Source organism: Cyrtonyx montezumae, unplaced genomic scaffold, assembly GCF_038088225.1.
Source record: "Cyrtonyx montezumae isolate F1298 unplaced genomic scaffold, pur_monq_1.0 scaffold_2, whole genome shotgun sequence".
In the NCBI taxonomy this organism is placed as follows: Eukaryota; Metazoa; Chordata; class Aves; order Galliformes; family Odontophoridae; genus Cyrtonyx; species Cyrtonyx montezumae.
The window spans coordinates 9,986,268-10,007,516 of NW_027071936.1; the positions used below are offsets into that span (position 1 = coordinate 9,986,268).

Genomic DNA, 21,249 nt, shown 5'->3' on the forward strand with positions numbered 1-21,249 from the left:
AACAGATGCAGAATTAGTAATAAAGTCACATTCAGTCAGATGTTTTTCCTCGACATGGTGAACACATATATTACATATACACAGATCTGAATTGTGGCAGATTGTATCCATGGGAGAGAAAACAGCTCTTCCAAATCAGAGTTTCTCTCCTCAACGATAAATAATTGCATCGTGGTAACAAGCTATACCCTCAGTAAGATGCTGAGGCCACATGCTGAGCTGTCTTGATTTTTGGACAAATAAACCTATGCCTTCTTTCTTACTAGATGAATAAACCTCTGGGATACGTGACAGCACACAATTAGAGCACGGTGATTCAACATTCAGGCATTTTTAACCAACACTTGGAAAATTAACATAATTAATACTTGGTAAACATTATCTAGTCGAACGTTTGAGTGCTCTCCAGAACCTAGTTACTACTAAGAATACTTCACAGACACCAATCCTGCAGCTGAGTAAGCTGATTGCTGCCACTGGTGGACTTGGTATCGGAACCATTATTAGCACTCAGAAGTTCCTGACTCACGGTGCAGTTTCATGTTATGGCAAAACTAATCTAACAGCAAGCTGTGACCGAAGAGGGAGGCCACTCTGCAAATTCTTTTGCACTCCTGCTGCCCTTCTCAATCTAGATTTAGCACACTTGCAGACACAAAGCTAATAGCTCAGCACCAGATGCCTTAAAGCTCCTGCAGGTGTATGCAGATCCTACCTCTCAGGGACACTAAATTCACTGTACCTGCAATGTGACCATCACTATACGCCAGCAGCAAGTTCAACATGTTAGACTTGTTCATGGGGGTGGAATATGGAACAGGCAGATGTTGCATCAAGAACCTCACCACCAGTCTTGAGTTTGGCCCTGCAGGATATCCTACTTACCAAGAAAATGTTCCCTTGGAAAGCAGTCATCCTCTACACAATGTGTAAAACGTCTGCAGACTGACAGGATGCTTTTAGCCCAGGGCTCTTAGTAAAAGATTTCCTTTCTGCCTTACATTTGCCAACATGTTTTAGTTATGGAGATGTCATTATGGTTCACCATTACGGTTCACCTATCTGTGCTCTACCAGTAAGACACTTATTGTTCAAATTTGCTAATAGTCTTTGTTTTTGATTAAACTTAATTTTTTTTTCTTACTTTTCCAGAGGAGACATTTTAGACCATTTTATTCACTAAACAATTCACTTTAGTCAACAACGTAATACAGTGATACAGTGGGGGTAAATTTCAATGGAAACAGAGAAACAGTCTCTGTTCCAAGATTTATCTCAAACTGGTATTTGTATATCTAATAGTAAGGCTGTAATGAGGATCATCCTCACAGCACAGGTTATTTTTAGCTCTGAAGCCACAAACATACTCAGTGACTCAAGCAGACGTCGTAACTCATAACCACTTGTTTGTAACGACTAGTTTTGCTACGTGAAATAAGCTCAATAAATATGGAGTACGCACGCTTGGTCACATCGGGGCGCACGCTCAAACACCTCAGCCGCCACAAGCCCCGCCCCCACAGCCCGTGGCCCCGCCACCCGCCCCCGCTCGCTCCCCATTGGTCAGCTCCTCGACGAGGAGGCTGCCGGCGGGCGCATGCGTGGTGCCCCGCTTCCTGTTTGTGTCGCTCCGTTTCCGGGTCGGCGTGGAGCATTCGGCCGCGGCCGGTGGGGTCGCGGTGGTTACCGCAGCGGTCGCGGGGCCGCCGCTGCCGCCGCCCGGGGGAGGGCGGCCGCTATCGCCAGGGCGGCATAGCGCGCCAAGGCGACGGAAGGGCCGCGGGGAGGCGGCGGCGGCGACGACGACGGCGACGGTCCCCGCCGAGGCCCGGGCCGGTTCGCCGCCGCCTGGCCGCGGGGGCCGCCATGGACAAGATCCTGGAGGGGCTGGTGAGCTCGTCCCACCCGCTGCCGCTGAAGCGCGTCATCGTGCGGCGGGTGGTGGAGCTGGCCGAGACGCCGCTGAGCCAGGCGCAGTGCCGCGCCATGTTCGCGCTCAGCACCCGCTTGGTGCTGCAGGGCCCCGACGCCTTCCAGCGACAGGTGGGCCGCCAGGTGCTGGAGGCCTACGGGCGCTACCACCGCGCCGAGTTCGAGGCCTTCTTTAACCGGGGGCTGGTCCTCGGCCTCCTGCAGCGCGGCTACGGCGAGCTGAGCTGCCGCGACCCGGCCATCCTCGACTACATCCAGGCGGGGCTGCGCCTCATCATGAGCTGCCCGTCGGTGCTGGAGCTGTTCGAGTTGCTGCAGGTGGAGGCCCTGCGGCTGGTGTGCGAGCGGCCCGCGCCGCCGCTCTGCGCCCGCCTCTGCCAGCTGCTGGGCGACTTTCCACAGTGCCTGCCCCGCGGCAGGAAGCTGTCGCTCGCCTTCTGCCAGCAGCTGGTGCGCAGCATCGCCCACTTCCAGAGCCAGGGAAGCCGCGAGGCTGAGCTGCGACTCTACGTCTCGCAGGTGACGCAGGTCAGCGGGCTGCTGCGCAGCGTCTGGAAGGCCGAGCCCGACACGCTGCTGCCCTCCCTGCAGGAGCTCTTCGCCGTCATTGCCGCCGCCGGTGAGTGCGGCCGCGGGGAGCGGGGCGGGGTCGGAGGGGGAGGAGGAAGAGGAAGGGGCGGCCGCCGTCCCCGGGTGCTCGAGTCGGGGAGCGGGGCTGCTTTAAGGTGGTTCAGTCCGCGTTCCCGTGCTCGTATGCTGGCGAGGATGCTGTGGTCCTCGGTGAGAAGGTAGGGAGGAGGTCGTGGGGCTTGATTGTGCGTGGGTTTGGGAACAAAGTACTGTAACGCTACGTGGGATGCACAAGAACACCGGTTCTTCTCTTCTAGATACAGCTAGAACTCGATATCATAGGGAAATTGTCCTCTCTCTCTCTCTGGATGGTTATCTTTAAGCCTTGGCACTGCTCCTCCTCCAGAGCTGGGAGAGTGTAAAACTTTGGAAGGATTCATTACTTGACTGATGTAGATAAGGTTTTAACTTATCGTAGAATCACCAAGGTTGGAAAAGACCTAAAAGATCATCCAGTCCAACCGTTCACCTATCAGCAGTAGCTCCCACTAAACCGTGTGTTCCTTTCTGTCCTCAAAACATTTACTGAGTTATGTGTTGTTAACAAGCAAAAGTTAGTCTGCAACCGAGGCCCTTAGGAAACGTTACTACACAGTAGCTTGCTATAGAATGGGTGAAAGACAGGCTGTGCTCCATCTCCAGTCTTAGCAGCCAGTGCAGTGAAGAGTTTTGTGGTGCTCGTGTTTAGATGCACTTATCAGCTCCATGGGGAGCAGAGGAATGAGTTAGCAGGCTCTCACCTTCTTGTAGGGTGACCAAATGTGCTTAAGCCATTGAAAACTTTGTTCTCTTTTCCTGTGGGATGTTAGAATGCTTGGTGTAGGATAGGTTCTTCACAACTTCATTGCTGCAACACAGCTGTTAAGAAAACAAGGCATACTTTTCCTATTGGAGCTTGTTTTGTTACTTACGATATGGCATGTTCAACTCTTACAGATACTCCATTTGAGCCCTCTGTTGCACTGGCGAGTCTTGTGCAGCATATACCTTTACAGATGATTACAGTACTCATCATGAGCCTTACTACAGACCCAAATGTGAAAGATGCAAGCATGACTCAAGCGCTGTGCAGGTACTGTATTTCATTGGGTAAGGGGGAAGGTCTCATTCTTGCCTTCTTTGAAGCTACTTGTCACTTAAGTTTGAATTCAGTTAAAACTAGCATAGAAGAGTGCGCCACTTTTGTAATGGCATATGAAGTGTGATCTGGGCTGTTGTCTTCAGAAGTATAAATAATGCAGTGTAGAAAGGTGACAAAGAAGTAGTAAGCCTTTGTTGAAGTTCCTTACTATTATTTTTTTCCTGAAGGCCTTGGAAGAAGTTTCTGTTGAACACAAGGATGGAAAAGCTGTGAAGAGTTTTAACGGGAGAAGGCGTTTACAAATTTGTATTGTTCAGAAAAGCTTTCAATATTTTAAGTATAGTACCTTCATTTAAGTGTAGCGCTTTATATGTATCTTAGTGGAACACTAAGGGTGTTCCTGGAAAGATTGGGTTTAAATCGGAAAGCCATTTCTTCTGAAAATGTAAAATTAGTGCTATTGTTTAGGAACATTACAGGAATCCACTTGGTTGAGTAGTAAAGATGTATGACAGTCTGAAACGGAATGCTGAGAAATTCAGAGTTTTTGCATACCAATAACTCGCTGGTAGTGTGCTGGTGATTACTTTCATGATACTTTAATTTTAATATTCCTGTTAAATTACCTGCTTGAACACATTGGGATTGTGTAATTGTTCTATAACTTCTGTAACTTCTGCCTCATAATACCAGCTGCGTGGAGGGTTTTTCTTCTTGATTTCAGAAGAGCCACGTGCTCTTACTTGGCACATTCATGGAAGAAATGTATTTCTACTTCAGGGGAGTAAGTTTTTTGGGGAACCTCTTATTGTTTTCTTTTCTAGATGGTCTCTAAGCATCCTAGGTTGCTGTGACCCAGGTGCAAGACCTTGCACTGGAATTGGTTGAACCTCATTAGGTTCTCCTGGGCCTACTGCTCACACCTGTGTAGGTGTCTCTGGATGGCCTCCTGCCCTTCAGGTGCATTGACTACACCACACAGCTCATTGTCATCAGCAAGCGTGCTGGGGATACGCTCTGTCCCGCTGTCAGTGTCATAGGGTGCCCTCTGAGGAGGTAATAACACTGTTGGAATGCTTGGAGTAGTGAATGACTGTGTTGTCATCAGGATTACCTGATTCCCAAGAGCTGCAAAACTCCAAGTGCATCAAGGCTTGCATTAAGACTTAACGCAACTTTGGTTACTGCAGGTTAGGGATCTGGTTACTCAGTTCCTAAGCACAGCTGTCATGACACTACAGTGCCTGACTGAATTTGAACACAGAGTAAGAAGAAAATTAAAACTGTGCTTTGTTATGAAAACAATCCCAATATGATCGTGTCCTTTACACTGTTGATAAAGAAGTAAAGCCTTCCCGTGGTTTCTTTGTTCTGGGAGTAGGCATGCCTAGTAGTCTGAGGTTCTTGTTGCTTGGATGGATTTTAACTTGTACCCGAGAAGCTGGAGTCTTTGTCTGATGGTGCTCAGTAGATATTTTCACGTAACAAGTTGTGGTTTTAGGATACAGAAATGAATGAAAATCTTACTCTGTCCAAAAGTCTCAAATACTGCCTTTGTTAAGGACACATGTCGATAACTGGCTGTTGTAAGGTGCTATGAGGAAGAAGGTCCTCTCGAGGACTTCAGGATATTCTTTTAGGCAAACAAACAGAAAAATCTTGTTTTTATACTTGATCATCATTTTCCATGTCTGTCTGTGTTAAAATCCAGTAGGAAGTAAGTACAATGCAGAGAGGATCTGGTAACTGAAGCGTTTGCTGTCACCTACCAGATCTCAGATTTTATGTTCTTCAGGACAGATCTAAGCATGTCTAAAGGTTTAGTTCTATTGTTCTGTTTTACTTTTTTGTTCTATAAGAACATCAACTCTGCTTGTACGAGCAGAAATAGGTTGTTAGGATGGAACATCTACGTGTATCAGTTAAAAAGAATGACGCTTTTCTTTACCGTGTTAATTGTGCTGAAATGGTGGTTGTTGTATTAGTAATAATGATGTATAGTTTAATACAAATTATACTGAATAGAGATGATGCAAGATGGGAAGTCATATGATAGATGTCATATGGAGCACAGGAAGCTCCAGCTTCCACCAAAGCAGTATTTTTCACTTGGAGTTTTTACGTTACCATGGTCGAAGTTGCGTGTTTTAGAAGAGTGGTAATATTTCAGAACAGAGTTGATCACACTGAGTTCTATAGAGAACACTCTATACTTGTCTAAAAAGTTAATTAAGAAATCTCTATATTTTGTTATATACTAAGTTTACAGATTGAAGGTAGGATGAATGCTGATGACTACAGGGGAGTCAGGCTTAGGGATCTCTTCTGAAGTTAATTTTTTTGCAGGGAAAAGCAGTTTTGGCTGACCTAATCTAATTCTCCACTTTCCAAAGCTGATTGTAAGGCCGCTCACAGGAAACACCTGAGTTTAAGATCACAAGGAAAGGGCACCTTTGCATGGATTCAGAGCAAAAATTATGATACTGGCATGTTTTCTCCTGTCTTTTTGTAAAAACACTGGAGAAATCCAGGCAGATCTGTACTTGATTCTTAAAGAATCACTAGGACTGTCTTTTTATTTTAGAGTAGTGTTAAAATGTCATGTATGTAGATGGCTTATAATTGCAAGGCAAGTTTTGGAAAATATGCATGTACTGTTAGTTTTCCAGTTCCGAATTATAAACTACATGCAAATTCTAGTGTTTTTTTTTTCTTTAGGTTTTATGGTGGTTTCTTTACTCTTTCCTCATTGACCTCGGGTTCTGTTGTAACACCTTGTGAATTGTGCTGGAGTCACTGAGGACACAACTTCGTTGGCCTTTGCCAAAACTTGGTTTCATCTTACCCAGTTTGTGATGTCCACTATTCTTGAACTTTTGCACACAGTGTAACAAATACAGCTGTGCCTTGGAGCTCTACAGGGACTTGCATGCACACATCACCGCTAAATGATGATGAAGCATGGAGAGATGCACCACCTCTGGGGTTTGGCTGAGTACATTGCATCCCTGCCAATAGCTGTGGATTGATTGGTTTAGGGAGAGCATCTTCAACTTAAGGAAAAAAAAACCAAAAAGGTGGCATGCTTACCTATAAGGGATTATCCTTAAGGGATTTGATTTTTAGTAGTTGGGTAGGGATAGTGATAGGAGGATGGTTGGACTAGATGATCTTGTAGGTCCTTTCCAACCTTATGAACCTATGATAAAATAGCATACCCACAATACGTGTCTGATCCTGCTGAACTCCACTTCTTTAGCTTGGTAGATCAGCTCTGAAACCTTGTTTTCAGACTGATTGGAACCCTTTATTTGCCAGGAAGGATGTAGGACTTGTTTTGTTGGAGACTGAACTGCTCAAGCTATGTGGCATGCGTGGCTGATCATCTTCGGATTGTTTGTACAGATAAATTCTCTTCCGAAGCTTTGTGTGTAATGCTTCACCCTGAAACTCATCTTTCTTGGTTGCAAATGATTGTGACTGGTTTTAAAGGCTAATGTAATTTGATACTGGTTCTCATGTCAGTAATTTATTATTTATGTCTTTACTCATAATATTTGTTAGTGTATATTTGAGTTAATTACAACATTGTCCTTTTTTCAGAAAACAAGAGCAGCTTGTGTTCCCTCACCACGTAGTACTGGTAGATTACCTCGCGTCTGAATGACGTTAGGAAGCTGTGTGTTAGTAGCTTTCTCCCACACTTGCATGTATGTGGAAAAGCTGACTGTTTAAAGCAGTTGGATTCTCTATGTTAATCTCGGGTGGTGATGGCAGGAGACGTGACCGTGTGTAAAAGCTCTGCATGTCTGTGTGTGGCAAGATACATTTGTATAGCATCCATGCTTTTTTCAGTACTTTTCTCATTATATAAAATGGGGTAGAAACTTGCTGAGCCTCTTCGTGCTGATACAAACTGTTAGGCTGGCTACCTGTAATCTGTTCAGCTGTGTTAGAACTTCAGCTCGTAAAGAAAAAGTTAGCATCTTTGAGAGTCTTTTCCGTAAGACAGTAAAGCTACTTATAACTTCCCCTTTCCATAGAATTTTAGAAGAGAATAGTAGCATTCTCTAGGCTGAAAGCATCCTCTGGACATTGCCCGTAGTGGTCCTATTTCAAGTGGGGCAAAGCATTTAAGTTGGGCCTTGTTGCTCAGGATACTGTCCAGTTGAGTTAGGAGCTCTCTCCGGGGATGGGGGTGCCACAGCCTCGCTGGGTAACGTTCTTCAGAGTGTGACCCACTGCCATGGTAGAAAAAAGGAAGAGGCTTTAATATAGTGGTGTCTTTTTAAAGTTAGTTTTGGTCTGATCTGTGGTAAATACTATAGGAGGGAATGTTTCCAATTGAAGACAGTTTTTCTTCTTCAGTTCTGTTTTCTTTTCTGTAAAGAGGATCTAATCTTAATGCCTGTAAAAGCTGGCTTCATCTTGAATAGAAAGACTATGGTACTCTCATTTGCTTACGTGTGTTTTTTTTTTAATTATTTCATTGATTCTTGTATATCTCTGTGTATATAAAATCTTTTTGCTGAGGTCAAAATACGAATGGCATATGGTTTGGTTTTGTTTCATTAATCATTTTTCATTATCTTTCAGAATGATTGACTGGTTGTCTTGGCCTCTGGCCCAGCATGTGGAAACGTGGGTGATTGCACTGTTAAAAGGACTAGCTGCAGTCCAGAAATTTACAATCCTTATTGATGTCACTCTGATGAAGATTGAATTGGTATGTTGGAAAAGAATAACGTTGAAGGAGAGGGAAAGGATTTTGTAACAGCTATGTAATTGCATAACAACGTTTGCATTATGGCCTATGCTGTCTTATTGTCCTGCGTAAAAGATGTAAAATAGCTTTCATCTTTCTTTGTTTCAAATGGTTGTCAATTTGGAAATCTGTCTACAATTCTATTAATACCTTACTTTCTCAATTTACTAAAAATAGTTTTTTTCTTTGTTTTTTTTTTAGGTATTTAATCGACTTTGGTTTCCTCTAGTAAGACCTGGTGCCCTTGCTGTCCTTTCTCATATGTTACTTAGTTTCCAACATTCTCCAGAAGCTTTTCATTTGGTGAGTTCCTGAATAAATGGTTTTTCAGTTCTTTGAAATTAAATTCATGTGGGATTTTGGTTGTAAAAAGAAATGGAATTTGGGGGCTTTGATTTCACCTTAGAGGTCTGGGATCAGATTTCAGTTGTTTGCAGGCAGCTAGGTTTTCTAACTACTAGGTGCTTTGTTCTTTCTGCTATCTACATATTTCTGGCAGGAGCATCTGGGGACCACATTTTGTCTTAGTCTACGTAGTTCTAGAATACCATTTTATGTGGCATGAAGTCTACAGGTGAAGATGGGCTGTAGGTGGATTTGCAAGAGCAATTATTTGGGGGAAAATAACTAACTGGTTATATTACCTGCTTCTGGTCATTCCATGTAGATGTGTAAGAGCAAGAAGCAGTTCACTTTAAGAAAGATATGTTACCATTGTCGTGATGTACGTGTGGGCAAACTGAAGGGTACTGTTCTTAGTGGCAGCTCTTCAAAATGCTATTTGTTGTTTCTACAATATAATGCTTAGGTAGTGTAGCATGTCTTCCAGACTTAACAGTTAGCATTTTGTTTTTCACATTACCTTTTTCACTATCATTTTTTAATATACCACTGTCATTCGTAATCCTGTCATGTTTTCCTGTGCTTGAGCTCCGTGTTTTACATATAGATCATTTATTGTAAAATATTAGTGAAGTACTTTTAATAAAGGCTCCTGAATTTGTTTTGAAATGTATCTAAGTATTTTCCCCTCCTTATGCTTGGTCATTACATGGGTTACATGGACTTGCTTTTTTTTTTTTCAGTTGTCAATTAGACAGATGTGGACTTTTCTACTCTTCCTATGTGCTTTGTGCTAAATTACTGTATTGTACGTCTAACCTTTGCAAATGTCACTGTTGTGAGCCAATTTCTCAATGCTGTATATGCATGAGTAAGAAGTTATTAATTGGAGCTTCTCTCTCTGTAGTACATTGTACAATTAATCTTAGCTTCTGTTTAAAAAAGGAGACAGCTATCTTTTTGTAGCATTTAGGGTTTGCTTCTGAGATACAAAAATACTATTTGTACTTAGAAAAAGTAATGAATGCTGTGCCCTTTGTCCCTTGTTCTGATGTTTTGAAGTATATTAATTCTTCTAATTTGTGTACTCGTAAGAATATAATTATTTGAGGAGTTTATTTATTTCCTGTCTTTACTGCCAAACAGTTTGTAAGTTGCTTGTGATGAGGAATAGTTATGTCAGTTTCTGCCACAGTTAATCCAGTGAAAATCAGAAGTTGTCTAAAATAGTTCAGTTCACTGTGAGGAGCTGCTACTCAAGCTGAAAGAGTTTGGAGTAAATATTTGTTTTATATGCGTTTTTCAACAGCAGTGTATTTGAACTCGTTTGCAAGTTGTTTATTCTGATAGTAGACTTTATAAGCTTGTGTTGTTCCTACCGTCTTGGCTTCAGCCTAGCTCTGTCGCTAGGTGGAGCTGCAAACCGATTTCCATCTTAATTGCAATAGGATATGTGTATTCTTTTAGTTGGGATTGCAAGTATTGGAGTATTTAAAATAAACCTCACAATTTTTCTTCTGAAATTAGAGTAGGATACAGAGCTGTCAGTGGTAGCACGGAAGTAGAATGTTTGTTGTAGTATCCTTAATCACAGGATCGTGTCATAGTTGGAGTTGGAATGGACACTTAAAGGTCATCTAGCCCAACTGCCCTGCAGTGAACAGGGACACCTACAGCTGCATCTGGTTCCCCAGAGTCCTGACCAGCCTGACCTTGAATGCATTCAAGTGCTAATCTTCTACCATATCCCTGGGCAAGCTGTTCCAATGCCTCACCACCCTATTGTGAAAACCAAAACAAAAAAGAGCTGCTTCCTTATATACAATCTAAACGCCCCCTCTTCTAGTTTGAAGGCGTTTCCCCTTGTCCTATCACAACAGACCTTTGTAAAGAGTCCGTCCCCTTCTTTCTTACAGCCCGACTTTAGATACTGAAAAGCCTGTTAGGTCTTCCCAGGGCCTTCTCTTCTCCAGGCTAAACAGCCCCAGCTCTCCCAGCCTGTCCTCATAGGAGAGGTGTTCCATCCCTTGGATCACCTTTGTAGTCTTCCTCTGGACACACTCCAACAAGTCCACAGTTCTAAGATGAATTAATAAGATGAGTATTACGGATGTATAAGTAGTGAAAAAATGAACATGCATTTTCTGAGTTCGTGATGTTCCAGAACTTGGTATATGAGCTGAGGAGAGCACTGAATGCTAAACTGTGCTTTTTTTAAGAGTATAATGGATATATTTTTTCAGGTTGTTGTTTCTCATGCACTTCTGAATTAAGAAAAATGTTCCCTTCCATTTAGGATGTGCAAAACAGTACTGTTTGTAGAACAAAATCAGAAAGTGGAATTACTTTTTAACACTTCTATTGTTGTTTCTTCCCCATTTAGATTGTCCCACATGTGGTCAGCTTGGTTCACTCCTTCAAAAGTGATGGCTTACCATCTAGTGCAGCGTTTTTGATGCAGTTGGCTGAGTTGATACACTGTATGATGTATCATTACTCAGGTTTTCCAGAGCTCTACGAACCCATTATGGAAGTTTTTAAGGTACATTAAGAATACAAAGATGAGATGTTTGTTTTGTTATCTCAAACATGAAAGCTGTGATCTAGTCTCTGTGGAATATCCTCTTTGAGCAAAGAGTTACCTGCATAATTTAATGATGATTCTAACTGCTTGAAATAATCAAAACCAGAGTAAAATAAATAAGTTGTCCTGAGTGTCCAGAAGGAATTAAAGCAGCTGTTTGGAGAGGTGTGAAATCAGCTGAGCTATCTCATCTGCTTCCCATGTCTTGAGCCAACACAGTAAAATGGGAGACAATACTTCTAGAGCAGCTCTCAAATTTCTTTATATAATGCACATTTGCTTAACTAACATCTAAAGCAAAAAAAAAAACCCACAAAAAATGAGATCAGTTATTACTGCCTGATTTTAACACCTTAAATGTTTTGAAGCTTAAAATGGAAAGGCTCCTGTTAACTTAGTGTTTTGCATTTTTCTTTTCTTTCTTGCGTTTTGATGCGACAGAGCAGGATTCTGTCTCCAGCAGAGTAAGGATATTAAGGGGTTCTACAAATGCATAGAGCTGGAGAAGTACTTCTGGGGTCAAAAGGGATTGCTGGAGTAAGCAGATCAGAGATATCTGCCTATTCCCAAGTTCCTGTCATTTGGGAGGTGACAAAAAAGAAAAAGCCTCGAGGAGTGTTTTGTGTTTCTTTGTTGATTGTTTCTGTGGTTGTGGAGGGAGCAAGGGAAAATGTGGAAGTCTGCTAGGTGTCAATAGCTATTACAAATGCAAGTTTGAAGGCCCATTTTGTTCACGCTTCTCTTGTAGGATATGCCCAAGCCCAGCGAGGAGAAGATGAAGCTCATTCTCAGTCAGAGTGCCTGGACTTCTCAATCCAATTCTTTGCCATCCTGTTTATCTAGACTTTCTGGAAAATCTGAAACTGGGAAGACGGGCCTGATTAACCTAGGAAACACCTGCTATATGAACAGCATTATTCAGGCTCTTTTCATGGCTACTGAGTAAGTCCTTTTTACAAGCTCTTTTAATTGCAAGTTAACTGTTGCAGTTGTCTTGCTTTATATAGAGTCTAAGTATGCCCTGGGTTACTCAGCTACCTAGGGCCAAGTGAGTTTCTCTGCACTTAGTTACTGATTGCTTTGTTGAAATCCAACTCTGAAATTGCATTTTTAGCTGTTAAAAATCCTGATGCTTTCTTTCCATTGTCACAAAGATATGTGTGTTGAACAAACGGTAGACTGAGTCAAGAGGCTATTTCTTCAGCCTTTAAAATGAGGGTAATATGTCTGACTTCCAGATTCCAGCTAAGTCTTTTTTTTTGTTCCCTTTAATATTGTAAAAGTTTCATGATTGTGCTTGTTTTAATCTAGGAGCTGTTGGAAGAAAAAGTTCATTTTTAAGCATTTGAATATTAATAAAAACTTTTCAGCAGTAAGTTGCTACTGTGCAGTAGTTTTGCATTTCTGCAGTAGAGCAGAGTGCATGTTTTACCTTCTTTCAAACTGAAGTCATCTGAGCTGGAACTTTTGACTGCATTATTGCTTTAAATCTGTCAGGGCAACTGTTTTTCTCTTGTTTCAGTTTCAGAAGACACGTTTTATCTCTGAATCTAAATGGTTGTAATTCATTGATGAGAAAATTACAGCATCTTTTTGCATTTTTGGCCCATACCCAGGTAGGTGAATTCTTTGTCTACTCTTTTTTAAGCTTAGGTTCGTATGCCAGAACTTAGGAACAAATGTTATGCCATAAGCATACTCTAGAGAGTATTAAAAATGTGAAAGATTTGTAGGGGACTGAGTCTGCCTCCAAATGTTCAGATGATGATGGAATTAAGAGAAATCCATTTCATAAGTGGGATGTTATAGGTAGTAGAAGGTTTTTCGTTCAGAAGTCAAAATCAAAAAATACAAACAAGACCTGATGTGATATACCATTGATTTTGTGACTTCATAGAATAAACTGTTCCCTTCTGAAGTGATTTCTGCTTGAAATTTTATTGTATTTCAAATTGCTTCATTTATTGAAGTTCATTTTTGTGGAGGAAATGCTAAGTTGTGGCCTGAAACAGTGATTGAGCACCTGGTGAGAAGGCAGGGCTAACCCAGGGGGCCTCAGGTGCATGTAATGTACCTGAGTAACAGGAAGGGGTGGAGCCAGGATCCACCCCTTCTCAGACCTCATTTAAGTTGGCAGTGGAGGTGAGGGTGTCTCTTGCTGCCTACCTGAGGCCTTTTGAAGGTAAGCAGTTCCTTTCTTTCTTTTGTGTCTGCTGCATTTGAGCTCATTCTCATTTGCTGTAACCAAGTACTTTGCCATCCATCTATTATTGCAGTACTTTCCATCCCATTATAGCACTACAGTTTCCTAACAAAGCATGTAATTACAAAGATCCTGTATGGTGAATACCAGCAAACTTGCTGTGAAAATGGTGAGGGTGGGTCACCTTAAGTATAAATTCGGAGCTAATGAGGTAATAAAAAAAGAATGAAACATTTAAGGTTGCCAGCAAGAAGAGTAACTTGCTTTCAGGCATAATACCTGGCTTGTGCTTGCTCAGTGCTTATAAGTAGCAGATCCTGGAGGCAGATAACATCTTTGTACTAGAGGCAGTTGTTACGAAATTAATGACCAATACTCATCTTTATCCTCATATGATTTTGATATGGAAGCGGTCTGTATGTAGGCATACCATGTTTTGTACAATTCCTGTAGAATAATGGAAACTGGAGTTCAGCTGTCAATATGTAAATAATCATTAATTCCTATGTAATGCTTCTGTTTCTCCCGCGTGATAACAGAGGGAGGCATATGCTCCTAGAATATTCCTTGAGGCTTCCAGACCACCATGGTTCACCCCTCAGTCACAGCAGGATTGCTCAGAATATCTCCGATTCCTGCTCAACAGGTATAGTTACATCATTGATGGGTAGAAACCTATAGCCCTGTCATGTGATGGTGAACTTGTCATTAGGAGCAGTCATCTAGTGGCTCCTTTATGTGGTTGTAAGTTGGAGAACTTGGGGTCCAGTTCCTGACAGTCTCCAGTTCTAAGATTGATGTATGATCTGTGAAACCCTTGCCTTCGTGAGTTTAATCTTTGGTTATGTCTGAATGCAGCCTTGACATCTAAAGCAGGTTAGATTGGTGGTTATATTTCTGTTCTCACAAACCTGACCTTGGTTGTTAGTTATGTTAGCTGCGATCCCATCCGTAAAACTTCTGTGGTTGCTGAAAGCTGTTCAGTCATTTGCCTGAAATTCACTGAGACTTGTGTCCTTTTTCCCTTGTCTTGAGTTTCTCTTGCTATAGTTTCTAACTTTCTTGGCTGCCCAATCCAGATCTTTTGTTCTCCTCAAAAATAATCCAGCACTACTGAACTAGCTACTTTTTCTTTTATAAAAGTTGATATAAAGAACCAGGCAAATGAAATTTGCATTAAATGCCTTTGTGCTTTTACTTCACCCTATAGCTATTTGGGTCTCTTTTTGTTTGTCTTCAGGCTGCATGAGGAAGAAAGAACTTTGAAAGCATTGTCTTCAGTAAAGGCTGCTGAAAGTAGGAAGAATGAAGAGTCCCAGGCACAAGAAACTGTCCATAAAGCACAGGTGTTTGCTGAAGCACTTTGTATGGGAAGTGAAGAAAGAACTCTCATAGAGAGAATGTTTGGGGGAAAACTGAACACTACTATATGCTGTTTGAACTGCAAAAGCACATCTCAAAAGGAGGAAGCTTTCACAGATCTCTCTCTGGCCTTCTGTCCTCCGACGTCCTTGGAAAGTGTTAGTTCAAAATGTGTGGAATGTTCTGAAATAAAAGATGGCTCTGTGGTGCAAACTGGTATTTCAGCAACTTCTGCTGGAGAAACACCTCTCAGTAGTTCGGAAATAAATGGTGGATGCGACACAGTTACAAATGAAGCAGCCCTGAAGGATTTTTCTGCTGAGCCACTCTCTGAAGCAAAAACCGAATTTAATAAGGATCAAGATAACGGGGATGTTTCTTCTGCGCTCGTAGGGAAAAACACCCCATCCGTAACAGACTTACTGAATTATTTTCTGGCACCTGAGATCCTCAGTGGAGACAATAAGTATTATTGTGAAAAGTGTGCCTCTCTACAGAATGCTGAGAAAACTATGCAAATCGTTGAGGAACCTGAATACCTCATTCTCACTCTTCTGAGATTTTCATACGATCCAAAGTGTCATATAAGGCGTAAAATCTTGGACAGCGTTTCTCTGCCACTTCTCTTGGAACTGCCAGTCAAAAGAACAACACCCCCTCTCGCTGTGGTTTCAGGAAGTTGGTCTGTTGATGTTGAGATTTCTGATATTGGAGAAAATCTTGCTAAAAAACTGAAGCCCTCAGGTGCTGATGAAGTGCCCTGCCCACAATTGGTGCCCTATGTGCTGAGTTCTGTGGTGGTGCACTCTGGTGTATCCTCTGAAAGTGGACATTACTATTCATATGCTCGAAATGTGACCAGTTCGGGTTCTTCAGGACCGTGTCACCAGTCTAAAGCTTTCTCTTTAATTTCTTCTCAGAATAAGTTGTTAGCAGAGGAGAGTCCTTGTGCTGTTGTAGAGAATGAGCTGGACACTGAGATGCCAAAAGAATGGTTTTTATTCAATGACAGCAGAGTGACGTTTACCTCATTTCAGTCAGTCCAGAAAATTACCAGTAGGTTTCCAAAGGACACTGCTTATGTTTTGTTTTACAAAAAACAAAATAGCACCTGTGGCTACAACACAAATTCAGCGAATGGACTCTGGGTGAACGGAGACCCTCCTCTACAAAAAGACCTCATGGATGCAATTACAAAAGATAACAAACTATACTTGCAGGTAAGATTAAGGTAATATGTGAAGAATGGTCTCCTTTAAGACTTGCAAGAAAGGGTTTATAAAGGGAAGTGGAAAAAGAGGTAGCTTTTAAGTTTTCTTGTGTACTTAGCTTACATTTACCTTGGAAATAACAAGTCTGGCTTCCATTTTGATGCTAGACAGATTTCATAGAGGTTAATCAGCTGTCACTGTTGGATGGGAAGCATTAGGCAAATGACTTGAGCATTTCAGTTGAAAAAGTTTTTAGTGAAGATGCTTGTGCTGGTCCTTTTACTGCTTGTAGTTCTATGCAGGAAAAGCTTTTAAAGCTACTGATTTTCATTGCCTCTAACTAATGACAAAAGTAGATTAAAAAAAATCTTAGTGTTTTCACAAGCGTATTTTCACTTGAAGAGATGTTAGATTTATGCAACTATGACGGTACAAATGCTATCACTTAAAGTGATAGCGTTAAAGTGAAGGCTATGCATTAGTGACTGGGTTCTGCTTTTGCTTTGCTTTTCTGCTCCGAGACCTCTTTAGATCGATCTTTTTTTAATTAAAAAAAGTTGCATAGGAAGTTTTGCACAAATGTGTACTTTCTCACAGTGCAGTGACGGAGCACTGGCTCAGGCTGCACAGAGAGGTGATGGAGTCTCCTTCTCTGGAGATGTACTAGGCCCACCTGGACGCCTACCTGTGCAACCTGGGCTAGGGAGCTGCTTTGGCAGGGGGTTGGACTCGATGAGCTCTAGAGGTCTCTTCCAACCCCTTCAACTCTGTGATTCTCTGAACATGCTGCGTTCCACGTTAAAACATAATTTGTTTTGAGTGCTGTTGCTATGTTTAGGCTGTGTAACAAGAAAATTATTTTCTTGTTGTGTTGGATTGGGTAAGCTGTTCTTGTGTAAGTTGAAGGCCTCTTCAAATTAATAGTGAAGAGCAAAATAAGAAAGAGGAGTGAAATCTCAGTGTGAAATTCCTTTAGAATAGCTGCAAGGATTTGATGAACAAAGAAAGCTTGAATTGCAGCTTTGTTGCTGATTTCTGAGCAGTTTGAGTTGCCCTGTTTTTTTTGTGGCACTTGTCTTGATTGCTCAAGGCAGCGTGGCTTCTTCAGCTTCCAGAGTTTTGACTTCTATTGATGTATGAGCGCATTCATAGTAAAAATTCCAACTCAACACTTAGGTACCTTTAGCACCTGTAGAGGTACACGGACACTGTTACACTACTGTGAAAGCACAAGGCTTTAAAAGTCTTTTTTGGTTCTTGGTGCTGTTCCACCAGGTGGAGAAACAGGAGGACTGAAGGTGATGATTGTAATTATAAAAATCCTCTGAATATTTCTTCCCGTTACCTTTAGAGGGTGGCCTGTAGTGCCCGGCTGCACATTAAGTCTGTCAGCCTGGTACTTAGCGCCTAATTCTATTGTTTACTAAATGAAGTCATGGGGGACTCCCAGAACCCTACTTCTGTCTTGCCTCCCTTAAATTTTGAAGCTCTTAATCCATTTCAAAAAGGGGTACTAAAGAAAACCTAATGCAAGCTATGTGAAACTGTCGAGAGAAAAACTAGTGTATGATATCCCTGAGGGAAGAGCCTTTGCTTATCTATTAAGTTGACTCTTAGGAGCTGTGGAAGTGTTCACCTGATTAAGGAAAGCTCTCAGGAGGCTGTTCTCTTCTTTCTGCTGCTCACGTAGGTACTTCCTTGAGTTTTCCAGACTGACTGATATCATCTTGGGAGCTTTAGAGAGTTCTGCACGCTTATAAATAACGTTAATAGACAGTTGTCATCACGGTGATTCTCAAAAGTTAAAAGTCCCTGAATGTAAACTAAATATGTTTATCTTTCTGCATTTAATGTGTGCTACTCTTCCATACAGTTAAGATGGAGTTAAGACATAGGTTTTAAAGAATGAACGTTGATTTCATGTTTTGGGGTTTCAGGTTGGCAACCAAGAGCAAGGACATCTTAAAAAGTAGTAGAAAATACGTAATTTTATCTTTCATTTCAGGAGCAAGAGCTTAGTGCTCGAACACAAGCACTTCAAGCTGCCTCAGCCTCGTGCTCTTTCCGCCCCAATGGATTTGATGACAACGATCCCCCGGGAAGTTGTGGACCAGCAGGTGGAGGAGGAGGGGGTGGATTCAGTACTGTCGGTAGATTAGTCTTTTGACTCAGATTACCTGGATTACACTGGTTCTAAAGCAGCCCGGTACTGCTGAGGACAGTTAAAGTGTTGAACTTTTACTGTACAGAGATCTGAGACTTCGTCCTTGTTTAAAAGCAAATGCTGAGGTTTTCTTGCTTATGATGTATTTGAAATAAATGAGCGCATAATGGAAAAAAAAAACCTACCTCTTAAAAATTCTATTGCTTTTATAGTAAGGTATGCTTGCCCAAAAGGCAGAAAATTGAGATTAAGTAGTTTCTAACACCACTGCATTAAACAAACATGTTTACATCGTTTTCTGTAGACCTTATCCACTGAATGAAGCAAGTTCATTTTGACTTGGGTGGCGTTGCTGTTAGTGGACGTCCTTTCAGATGGGTTCAGCTACGTGCACAGTCTCCCATTCCACCTTATTTACAAATCTGATACCTTTATGATTTCTAGAGGTGATGCAATCATATAATGAAGGCAATAACTTAATGTGACTTGATACAGTACTTTAAAAGATATTCCGTATATTTACAGTATCTGTGTAAAGAAGAAAAAAGTAAATATTTGCAGAGCTGTTTTCCACAAAAGTGCATGTTCTGTAGGAACAATGTTTTTAAATAGAAGTTAATAACTTTGTAGCATTTTTTAATTGTTTTGAGAATTTTAAAATTATTTCAGGGAATATATATGCTATGTATTTGAAAGGAAGAGATTCTGTATGTGCCTTGCAGTACTGTAACTTAAGCTTTCTGAGACTGCAGAAAAGGAAGAATATGTCGGTGTTTGATTTTTTTTGTTTTCTTGTCAGTGTTAGATATCAAGTGTTTTGAGAAAGCTATTTGGTTTCTAGGAGTAAAAGTTGAAAATGCAGTAAGTTTGTCTATTATTTTTGGATCAGAGGACTATACCTAGAGCTCTGTTATTTTCTTGGCTGCATTGATTAAAGAGGCCAGTTGTAAATATTGGACTCTGCTTGTGAAATCATAGGAAGGCTGCCTGTATGGATCCTTGCTGAGGATCTGTGCTTCTAGGAGTCCTTTAAACTTTTACCTTCAGTTGTGCTTTCAGTGAGAAATATTTGATGAGTTCAGGTTTTTATTGTCTGCAGAAGACCAAAATGATGTTGTCTGTGGAGCAATGTTTACTGGCTTGTCAGGCCTGCACAGGTCAAGGAAATCACTCTTCTAGTCTTGGACTAATTAGAAACTTTGTTTTTTATGTGCAATGCGGATAATGGAAGTAAATGAGTTACACTAAATCTGATGATTAATTCTTAACTTGAATAATCTTATACTGAAGTGTAAATTTATTTAAAGTATTTTTTAGAAAATTCTGCGCTGTTTTGCTGTGTTTTTTATATTCTAAGTGACAAAGCGTGTCCTTAAAGCATGCAAACTTGACAGGTGGTAGTTTAACTGTACAGTTTTCTTTCATAAAATGCCTTTTAAAAGCATAAACTAAGTTTAACTATGTTCATTTAGTATTGAACATATGGGTTTTAGTCCACGGTAAGGTATCCTAGCTTGCAAACTATTTTTATATTATCGCTAAAACTGTTACTTGCTCTGCTATAGGATCATGTGTTGCTGCTCAAGAAAGCAGTTCACTTTCATTTTCATTAAATGGGTTCCATGCTCTGTTTTGACTGTAGTACCTTGGCTATGATCCGTGTCTCCGTTGCTATCTCAGTTGTATTGGTGGGTTCAGCTGTGAAATGGGAAATGTTATGAGACCAGTGTGAGGAATATTCTCATTAACTTCACCCAAGCAAGCTATTCTTGAAGCTCACTCCACCTTGAAATTCTGTAGTTTTCAGTCTAAGAGGGTTTTTGGTTACCTGTATAGGATTCTCTCCCTGTTAACTCTGGTTTTAAGGTTTATCTGGCCTTTTTTTATTTTTTACCAAATTATGGTAAGGACACACTAAAAAGCTTTTTATTTCTGTTACAGTGGGAATGTTTTGTCTCTCCTTATGAACTTAATGTTGATTTTTAAGACACTAAAATTAAAAGCAGGAGCAGATGATTTTACTCTATATGAAATCAGTTTTTTGTAAAGGCCAATTGTGCTTTTCATGTTCTCAAGTAAAAGTAGCCTACCAAAACCAAGAACTATGATGTGACTTTTCTATACCTATTGTCTATCTCCTTCGTGAGCTATTAGAAGGTTAATAGAAAGCCTATCACATAGGCTTTCTATGCTCTAGTTTGCCTATTCTAAATCAGGTGTTAAATATGGAGACTTTATATGTGAGTAACGCCACAGTTCAAAACTGAAAATATCTTAAGGTTTTGTCCTTCAGCTGATGCAGCTACTTTGGATTAACAGTTTAAAAACTTGAAGTATCTGTTTGCAAGTCTGCCTTCTGACCTGACGACCCTTGCAAGTAGATTGATTCTTCACGTGGAAGGCTTCAATAAAGCTAGTGGAAGTTGAGAAGTATTTCTTGCTTCAAAATGTACACCTTTTTCATTGTTTATGGTAATGGCACTGCATGTTGTAGACAGAGTGAAAGCACTGTGTATGTATGGTACTTTTATTTCTGTTGCCTGTGAATGGATGCTGGATGATTTGTTTATTCACCTTTTCTATTCCATCCATGATTTGTTTTCCATTGGATTTGAATAACTAGAAAGGTATACAACGCTATTTCTGAAATTTAGTTTTATTTATTTCATGACAAATTTACTATTGTACTGAAATTGAGGGTAGTATGTCCTCTAAAAATGGTATTTCTTTTTAACAAGTTTGTGTTTTGGTCTTTGTATCAGTGGTCAATAGAGTTGTATTAACTTTTGTTCATGCAGTTGATTTTTGTATAGTTTTCCTTCATCTGGAGATTTACATTGGATTGCTGTGAATATTGCCAATGTAAGAGATGATTGCAGTACCTGAGTGTGTTTATCCAAAATGAAGAGAGAAAAGCCTTCTTTGAATGACTACACAAATCACAACTTCAGGCTTGCTTTTTCTTCTTTTGTTGC

The 21,249-nt window shown here is 41.0% G+C and overlaps 1 protein-coding gene across 2 annotated transcripts; it reads left to right on the top strand.

The window, feature by feature from the left end:
- Positions 1-1,777: 1,777 nt before the first annotated feature.
- Positions 1,778-18,454, top strand: USP38 (ubiquitin specific peptidase 38). Of its 2 annotated transcripts, none has more exons than XM_065736330.1 (10): positions 1,778-2,551; positions 3,499-3,634; positions 8,240-8,369; positions 8,610-8,711; positions 11,134-11,292; positions 12,083-12,276; positions 12,857-12,950; positions 14,077-14,183; positions 14,778-16,119; positions 18,116-18,454. In XM_065736330.1, exons 1-10 carry the CDS (start codon positions 1,867-1,869, stop codon positions 18,275-18,277), a joined length of 3,111 nt encoding a protein of 1,036 aa, XP_065592402.1. In that variant the 5' UTR covers positions 1,778-1,866; the 3' UTR covers positions 18,278-18,454. The 2 variants fall into 2 exon arrangements, with proteins under 2 accessions (XP_065592402.1, XP_065592403.1); XM_065736331.1 differs by lacking the exon at positions 1,778-2,551 and adding an exon at positions 2,620-2,720.
- Positions 18,455-21,249: the final 2,795 nt, after the last annotated feature.